The 9,898-nt window shown below is 40.7% G+C and overlaps 1 protein-coding gene across 1 annotated transcript; it reads right to left on the bottom strand.

The window, feature by feature from the left end:
- On the bottom strand, nucleotides 1-7,907 carry gpr61 (G protein-coupled receptor 61). Its single transcript, XM_058388979.1, has 3 exons — nucleotides 5,462-7,907; nucleotides 5,083-5,268; nucleotides 1-2,884 (listed from the first exon to the last, which is right to left on the bottom strand). The coding sequence occupies exon 3, from the start codon at nucleotides 2,590-2,592 to the stop codon at nucleotides 1,213-1,215; it is 1,380 nt and encodes a 459-aa protein (XP_058244962.1). The 5' UTR covers nucleotides 2,593-2,884; nucleotides 5,083-5,268; nucleotides 5,462-7,907; the 3' UTR covers nucleotides 1-1,212.
- Between the last annotated feature and the right edge of the window lie 1,991 nt (nucleotides 7,908-9,898).

The following is a 9,898-nucleotide window of genomic DNA, read 5'->3' as shown; positions in this document are numbered from 1 at the left end:
TCTTGTGTAAGTATTGCCTTTATTGTGTACTGAAGCCACAACAAGTTGATACTCCTAATTCAACAGTTCTGTACTGCAGGGCTCAGAGTTGGATGTACCCTTAAATAACAGGACATTGGCAGTGTCTATTTAAAAATCAAAAGAACCCCTACCCCTCTAGTAAACCCAAGCTACAATACTGCTCACCTTATAAGACCATTGGCATTTTATTCTTCAACAGCAGGATTTTTTTTTCTTGAAAGCTGATGGCTGCACACATCACAAGTCAAATACTCATGTGATCTGTTTTTCTTCAGAGCACAGTACTCCTTAAAGTGAGAAGCTAACCAGTGTGACACATTATACCTGACTGCTGTTTAAACAAAATGGCCATCTTTGATCATTAAGACCTGCAACTTGTTTTCCAATGTGAGAAACTGACTAGAAAAGTGGGCTGAAAGGCCTTTTTTAGACCTGTTTTTATAAAGCTAAATATTATCTTAGAGCACATTTATAGTGACCCGTGTTCCCAGCTAACCCTATTTGACCCAGTTATCTGATGTTTCCACTATTCAGATAATCAGGTGCTTTATAACGCTCAAAGCCCGGCGGTTACTGTGCTTGTCCTGTCACAAGGTGTAGAAAGTGTGTGACTTCTAGGGCAATGCTTGTTTTTTTTATCTAGTTACAAAATGTGTCTCTATTTATGTAGCCAAAGACCTGAACTCTACTTATTTTCCTCCATTGGATCAAGTTGCATTTATGCCATAGTTGCATAAACTTCAGAATCTGGAACTTTCTAGGACACCATAATTTTACACATGTTCGTACATGTAGAAACTGTAAACCTGCATTACAATGTAACAGAGACATCAAGCCACCTTTGATATTCAAGTGGTTCTATTCACACTCCTGATGCCAAGTAGTAGGCCTAATTAAGCAATGGCTTGTTCCTGTAACAGGCAACCTCTCATAATCTCATAATTGTGGAGTGAAAAAATAAAGGATTAGTAACTAGTTGCAGTGATGAGATCATTTCTTGTCAATCCCACGCAGAGCAACTGTTGTATATAATATGAGTTCTACCAGAATGCGTTCCATAAAATTGAATTCAGAAAAATCCAACATTTAGCCTTATCTCCAAATACAAAGTATCAGGCAGGTTATCAAAAAGAACGCACAATAATCATTCTAACAATAAAAGACATATATTCCATAAATATTCTGTAAATATTAACCCTGCAGCTCAGACATTGTTTTGAAACAGTTGCCTGTTATATTGAGATCATTCAGCTGCTGCTGATCAATGAATTCGGATGTCTCTTCCATGATCTGTCCAGGGATGTGGAAGTCGACCGAAGGCCTGCGATGAGCAGAGAGGGAGTCCTCATCATCCTTCTGGGGGACGGAGATGCTTTGTGAGTTCCTGGGCCCCAGGTTACAACCAGTGCCCTGGAGGAACTGGAGGAAGTTCTCTTCGATAGAAGCCTCTCTGCTGGGCAACTGCTCTTCCTCATCACGTGGCCTCCCCCACTTAAAGACCCATGCCACGTTTCTCGCCAACTCCTCACGGATTTGCCGGTTCAGACAGCCATAGAAAATGGGATTGGAGGTGAAGCAGAAGTAACCTATCCAAGTGACCACATCTTCTATTTGAGCCAGCGAGGCAGGAGAAGAGGCGACAATGGCCGAGTAGAGGTGAAAAGAGAAATAGGGGAGCCAGCAGCCTAGGAACTGACCCCCAACAGCCACCAGTACAACTGCTGCCTTTCCACCACCAAACGTTCTCTGCGGCGTGTTGCGAGTTGTCGCGAGGCTTGCTGCTGTGCTGGAACGACTGCTTAAAGAGTCTGAACGAGGCCGTGGAGTCTCCACCCATGTAGGCACGGGACCTGGTTGCATAGCCGCTACTCTGGCTACCTTGAACATGTTACAGTAAACCACAAGAATGATAAATACCGGACAGAGGAAGTATATGAGTGCAAAAAGGAGCATAAAAACCAAGCGATGGGGCCCCCTATTCATTGAATGCAAAGAGCAGCATCTAGGTTCCAACACCAGGTTGGACTGCACTTCCTCCTCCCTCTGCAGTGTCCATCCCAGCAAGGGAAGAGCAGCCATCAGTGTTGCTTTGATCCATATGCCCACCAGAACAGAAACTACCAGGCCAATGGTCATTTTAACCTCATAGCGCATTGGGTGCACAATGTAGTAGTACCGCTCCACGTTGATGGCTGAGATGGTGAGGATGGTGGCACTGATAAGGCCAACACTCAAGCACAAATATGCCTGACACACAGTTTCATTAAAGAATGCCTGCTCTGTCAACATCCCCAAAGGCATTAACACTAGAGCAGCCAAAAGGTCCACCAGACATAGGTGGAAGACGAAGATGAACTTGTGCAGGCGCGGTGCCCTGGCAATGACTGCCATTATGGTCAGGTTGCCTACCACAGCCAGGATGTCCATCAAGACCATGGTGCAAAGGGCCAGCATGTGGAAGAGAGTTCCATCATTGGTTAGAGACACTCCTGAGCCATTGGCCCACCCACTACTGAGCTGACCGTGGCTTGTGAGGTTCCTCGGCATGTGGAGGGAGGCAGAAGGATCCATGTGAGGATGGGATGAGGAGTTTGGTCAAAAATTACATTCATGGGCCTATCACCCATCCTCCTTTACCTGAGACAAGCCCAAGTAGAGGGCTTAACAGAGTCTGTGTTATTAGTATAATGACATGATGATGGAGCTTAAGCGCAATATTTAGCTTAGAGTTTGAACAATCCCATAGATTTGTCTTGGTACACCTGGTTACCTCATTTTCAAGCATCGTTTTAGGTCTGCCTCCATGTTGGCAGAGACTTCATCCTAATCAATGTCCAGTATCTTCTAACTGGATATGCTTTACCTAAAGAATGAGAGAAAAGTGTTAAATTAGGTTTCCTGTATACACTATTTTTTCCTCATTTGCAATGTGTTCTCATATTGTACAATTATTTTTGTCCAAAATTTTTGCCTTACTTTAATGAACATTGACAACTACAGGAAAGCATATAACAAAACTACTTTACAAATACTGCACGTCTTTTGATACATGGGCACATGTAGTCTCAGTTTCAGGGACACAGACAGTTAAATCACATTGACTCTCCATACTTCCATGTATATGCACTTCAGTGGCCTGGTGTCCAATGGGAAAGCTAACACCTGAACACCAATGTAATGGAATCTCATCTTTAAAAGCTCTATTTGAAGCAGTTGGTAGTAAGTAAACAGGCTATGTGAAAAGATCTGTGGTTGGTTATCCCTCAGGTCAGCCAAATTCCCTGTCTCTGTGAACGTAGGCAGTTTTTGGCCATATCAATGACAAAATGCTAGAAGCCTGGGGTAGATGTTGCAGCCTTAGAACTGGATATTTTACAGCAAAAACTTTTCCACAATCAATTCCATACTGTAATAAGTGAATTAAAAACACATCAATATCCCTTTTCACCCAGCAAATGTGCTCAATGTGAGCTCAAAGGCCAATCTGGATAGACTCTATTTTTGTAGGCAGGGTAACTAATTTGGAAATTAAATTGATCAACATATTAATGACAAAAGATAATGCAGCTTTCCTCTTCATCTTTATTATTAGAAAATACGAAATAACAAATGTTTCCAGGAAAGTGGGACAGCATTTGCAGGAAAGTGAAGCAGTATCTGCAGTTAAGTTGAACACGATTTGAGAAAAATCAAACATAGGTTAATGGCAACAGCTCTACACAGTCCGACTGCCATCTTGACCCACTTTGGGTTTAAAAAGATGGCCAATAACCTATTACATCCTGATTTACTGCACAGTGACTTTCAAAGACAACCTCACAATAACCAAAAAACACCAATTTCTAAAAGTTGATTAAGTTCACCTTTAACTGTGTGCTTTTATGTGACCAAAAAAAAAACCATACATCACAGAAAGCAACATGCAGAGCCAACCTTGTAAACCTCCGTTTTACTTTAGACCTGAAGTTTAGTAGCGTCATGAAGTAGTAAACCAAATAAGAAAACAAGTAAAGGAAAACAAGAATGTTGTAGGAATTCACAGATAATTTATATAGAACTGGCAGACAGTTCTGGAGGCCCTCAAGTTAGATGTCCTCAGCTAGACTAAAATATTAAATTTTGTCCTCAATCTCCTTACAGGTGTCATAAATGCAGCCTATAAAATGACGTTTGGAGATTTCATACAAGTGCTATAAATATAATACATAAAACTGACTTCAGTATATATATATATATATATATATATATATATATATATATATATATATATATATATATATAAATATTGTACTATTCTTATTCAACTCACAGTCTGGTAAATCTCTGATAACTTACTGGGAATAAGTCATCAAATCATTAATAATCAGTATATCAATCAAAGCAGCATGTTGTAATAATTATACCATTGTAATTGTCTAAGCAGTTTGTATTTGCTGTGTAACAAGAAAATGATCACCAAAATCACTGAGAGATGAAGGGAATAAGATGTGATCAAAAAACGTTCACATGATGCACATGCAAAACATGAAAATAATTCTTCAAAATAAAGCTTGTGTTTTTCTGAACTTGGAAGCTGCAACCAAAAAAAAAAAAAAACACCCCCGCCTGCCAGCTGAGAAATATATTAAATGCACATGACTAAAACCAACCCTGGTTTTTGACTTCTTTAGCCTTTTCTTTTTCCTGAGCTACCCCCTCCCCCAAGAGATGTGCTGTGCTTATTGGTTTACAGAAATGTTTTTGTACAGCCCTACTGTTTTGGTCCTCATTGAACATGATAATATGAGGCCTGTGTTTATTGCACCAAACACGTTAAATATCCGAGCAAAGTCCCAAATTCACTGCTTTTAATATGACAAATCTGTAGAACAAACACTGCATTTGCTCATCTACAATCTACCACCAGTTACACAAATCCGGACTTGCCTATTTTTAGTCTATTTCAGACATATCTTTAGCCTTCTGTGGAAATGTTGACATAGTTTGCATAGTTAATATGGTTAATTAAAGCTTGTGGTATGGGAAAGTGATGCAGAAGAATGCTGGAGAGGTCCAGACTACCTTGCCTTCACAGGAGGAGCACTGGAGACCAGGTGAGTTCAGATGCGTGCAGATTCGGCCCATGTGGCTGGAAACGGGGGAGGCAGAGCTGATGCGAGAGACAGGATTGGGAACATACCCCAGCTTCCAGGAGGTTGCTATGGAGTGCAGGTCCAAGAGAGAGGTTCTTCTTCCACGCTCCTGATGCTGGTGTTGCACAAGCAGAGGCACAGAGAAAATGAGAGTGTAAAAAGGGGATAGAAAGAGCAGAGAGAGAGAGAGAGAGAGAGAGGCACCCGACACCTCTCCTCACCTGGTCCTTTCATCTCACTGCTACCCCCTCTTCACCCACCTATACACCCACCCACCCATACACACACACACACACACACACACACACCATTCCATTCTGCCGATCGCCGAGATGTTTCCTCCGCTAAGCTGTGCTCCAGGCAGGCAAGCGGTCCAGGTGGTCAGGTTGCTGCTTGAGCCGATGAGTGGAAAGAGGTGCCGACGAAATCTTCTCTGCTTAGAAATCTGCCTTTAGCACACACACTCGCATACACACTCTCACACATCCCCTCTATCATACACACACATCCACGCATAAACATGTGTTCTTTCTCTCTCTCTCTCTCTCTCTCTCTCTCTCTCTCTCAACACACACACACACACTCACACACACACACACACACACACACACAGGGTAATTGCAGATCAGTGTGTAGAGGAGAGGGATGCAGGCAGGCAGGCAAGCAGGCGCGAGGCACTCCTCACAGGGTCCTAGTGCCTTCTCATATATCCAGTCACAATTGTACACAAACACAATGGGGTCAACATTCCTTACATACAGGTGGAAATAAAATTGCAAGATTATGGAAAAAATAATCTTCATAGCACTTAACTATGACAATGGCAATGGAAGCTGTTCATCTCAAATACCCATATAAAAGAATGACAAATCCATAATTTAGCTTATTTATATAGGCTGGAAAACTGATAAATCGTGTCAGTATGAATAGTTAATTGAAGGCAAGTACCATTGCACAGAATGAGACAATTTTAATTCATTCATCTTCACTGTCCTGGTCAGGGCCACAGTGGATCTAGTTGTGAAGTGTGAATACACTCTGGATTGGACACCAATCCTTTGCAGGGTACCTTGCACACATTTAACACCTAGGGGCAAATCTGCATTGATACTGGCATGTTTTTGGAAGGTGGAAGGAAACCCATATGGACACAGGGAGAACATGCACATAAATAGTACACAGGCAGCAACCCAGTGATCAAACCAGGGACCCTGGAGTGGTGGGAAAAGCAGTATATATACGTGTCACAAGAAGCACAATGGGAAAAAAATCATGCAGATACAGGCGGACATCAACAGCACAGGTTCACATCAGAATGGAGAAACAGTGTGATCTCTGTGACTTTGATGGGTTTGATACATATTTCAGAAACTGCTGATCTTGTGTGAGAGTTTACACAGAGTGGTGCACAAAACAAAAAAAACACTGAGTAGGCAACAGATCTATGAGAGGAAAATTAACCAAGCTGGCAGTAAGAATATAGTAACTCATATAATCATGCTTAAAATACAAAACAAAAACAAAATAACATCTCAGCATGCACAAAACGGTTAGGAATGTGTGACAAAAACAACTAAAATATTAATATAGATGTAATCTAGAAAAACAAAATAGAAAAAACAAAGTATATTTAAAAGGAAAAAACAGTGTGTATACTGTATACACACATTTTGCTACAATTTTTTTTTATATTAATCTTTACATAGCCTTGCCACATATTCCTAACCATCTTCATAATTTAGTATTATTTGTCCCTGCACACTCCTCCATCTACTAAGTCTATATAAAATAAATACTTCTTTAACTTTCTCAAGGCATGTTCGCAAGATTCTTTCAGATTAAATACAAATCTTTAATCTACTGATCAAATGTGAGTATCTGTCAGTAGAAAACAGTGAGACATCTACATATGAACAGTGTTAAATATAGGCAAATACTCATCTGTTATTACTATGCCAGTTATCAAAGAGCTGTTAAAGCTGGGACTAGTTTGCCCCAGGAATTAACAAAGACATTTTTGTTATCGTCGCAGGTCATATTATATAATCACATTATCCAGAATCATTTAAAGGTAGTGTTAGTGTATAAAGTATTTTTCATATGTAAATCAGTGCTTCAATTGAAAAAAGGTTTGTCTGGAAAAAAAAATAGCTGCAGTCACAATAACAGAGTGCTATTTTACTGTATTACCATCACAAAAATAAACCAAGTCAAAACGGTGAATAAAAAGAAAAAGGAGCTGGTAATGCCTGAATACAACTGTTAATTAGAGAAACAAGAAGCTCTTTGTCTCATTTAAAGGTTGACAGAATGTTGAGCTGCTCTGCTGTCTTCATGCATAAGTCAGAGTGTGTGACACTGCTCATGAGGCATTGGTTTAGAGTGATGTTGCAGAGTAATGCTGCACTTATCACCCAGAGGGTGTGAAAAGTGGATCATCTGGCAGCGCTACATCTTCACTCTCTTCCTCACCGCTGCTCGGCTTTTTTCAGGGGGGAACTTCATTAGAGCTGATCCTCCTCAGTCTTGGGCAGCAAGGACATCATGATAAAGCCTATACACCAATGTTTTATCTGCAGATTCATGCACAGGCCCTTGGAAGTGCGTGGAGTGACTAACATTCCTGAGAATGCATGGTGAAGGGGACAAAAACGACAGAAAAATCACAAATGACACTTCAGATGACAAATGACATTTCAAGATGAACACACACCATTACATTTGTGTGGTGTGTATGTGTATGTGAGATTAAAAAGACAGAGAGATTGAGAGAATTAGACTGTGTGTGTGTGTGTGTGTGCGCGCGCGCACGCATTGAAGGTGTTGAATAAAGACAGAAATAGCACGCACTTGCTCACCCCAGCAGCGCCAATCATGGCAGAGACAAAATACAATGGTCTCCATGACAACCTGGGAGCCCATAGACTCGGAGCTGCCTCCGAGAAATAACCGTTCATCCGTCTCCCTGCACAACAGCCACTTATACGCAACTATAAATGTGGCAAGACCATCCCAAAATAAGCACGCGCACGCACACACATACACACACACACACACACACCGTCAGAAGAACATGACTCATCCTGCACGATCCCTGTACATCAGAAGAACACAGTGATGGGATGTTGCTCCAATAACAATTTCTATCCATTTCAACCCGATTCTGTTTGCTGCAAGTTGGTCTAATTGATTTCCAGGTAATTGCATGCAAACACTACACACAGTCACTCCGCTGAAAATGCATTGACAGTGACATTGATTCATAACAGTAACATTTATCAACGCAATATTCCTTGTACTCCAGCTACAGAACTGTCTGGGTCTGGTCTGGTCTGGTCTTAAGCTAAAACGCCACTTTCTTTTTCTATCTTTCAGTTTTACTTGATATCCTAAACCACCAGATGGGGGCACTGTCACACCAGGGTGCTATAGCAGAGAACAAATCCCCTGAGATCACAAGCTCCATGGTCCTGTGACTGTGCTTCATTGGGATGTGGTTATTAAGAACCAGTGGGCATCATATCATATCAGAGAAGATTATATCTTAAAAGGATTTTTAAAGAATTTAGGCCTTACAATCACAGTTTATAAAGAGACTGGCAAGCAAACATATCATATGGAGTAGTTAAAGTGTTTTTTTCCCTAAAAAGCTTTGCTGCTGTGGTGTTTAAAAATAGGCTCTTTAAGTCACTGTAGTCTCTAGTTGGGAATTTAATAATGAATCATTAATAAGCCAGTCAGATCTGAAACTGTCACTCATCTGTATCATACAAAAGAATAAAAAAAAAAACAACAACCCTAAACTAAAATAAGCTGATAGAGTATTAGTTACCCCCAAAAAATACACTGTTTTGCAACATGTATGTGTAAAGAAAATATATTCAGTATGTCCATCCATCCATTCATTTTCTGTACCGCTTGTCCAGCACACAGTTGTGGGGAAACTGGAGCACACACTAACACACCCATTTGCAGACTATGGTCAATTTAGAGATGCTAATCAGCTTACAGTGCATGTCTTTGAACTGAGGTAGAAAATCAGAGTACAGCAGGAAACGCTGAAGCACATGGACAGCATGCAAACTCCACACACAATTAAAAGGTAAATGTAATTCGGAGGACATTGCAGGCTTAGCGTTTATTTGCACTTATAGCTAGTTTAGTGCTGCATCAAGGTAGACAGGTGTTTGATTAGGCTTCACTTATCATTAGGGACTTATCAAAAGCCAATAGAATAAAAAGAATTTCACTACATCTGTACAACTCAAAGCTACAAAAAGCATCATAATAATCTAGTATGATGAATAAGATAATAAGAGTTAGATCATTCTTCAATAGGTCTGAAGAGCTGGGATCATTACTATGGGTCTGATGATATGCAGAAGAAAATTACTCATATACACAAATAGCAAAGCCAAGCAAGTAGGATGCATTTGAATCGTGATGACAAGATGAGTGTCTTTAAACACACAAGTCCATTATGAATATGCCACAATCTGGCATGTTAAGTGGAAAGGCCACAGGGTTTCTGTTGCTGATGCTGAACACTTTCCTGTGTAGAAGTAAGAAGAGCTGTGGATCAAGTCTCTGACCCACTTACAGCTTCTGCAGCAGAGTCAGCGAAAAGCAATTTAACACCCCCCACCCACCCCACATCCAAATACACACACACACACACACAAACACACACACAGGGCACTCAACCTATAAGCTTGTTAGCTGATTGCTTTTAACTAAGCACCAAG

Source organism: Hemibagrus wyckioides, linkage group LG05 (assembly GCF_019097595.1).
Source record: "Hemibagrus wyckioides isolate EC202008001 linkage group LG05, SWU_Hwy_1.0, whole genome shotgun sequence".
Classification (NCBI taxonomy): Eukaryota; Metazoa; Chordata; class Actinopteri; order Siluriformes; family Bagridae; genus Hemibagrus; species Hemibagrus wyckioides.
This window is presented reverse-complemented; position numbering and strand designations above follow the sequence as displayed.

Excerpts from the sequence above, each read along its gene's own strand:
- gpr61 (XM_058388979.1), bottom strand. The coding sequence starts at position 2,592 with ATGGATCCTTCTGCCTCCCTCCACATGCCGAGGAACCTCACAAGCCAC.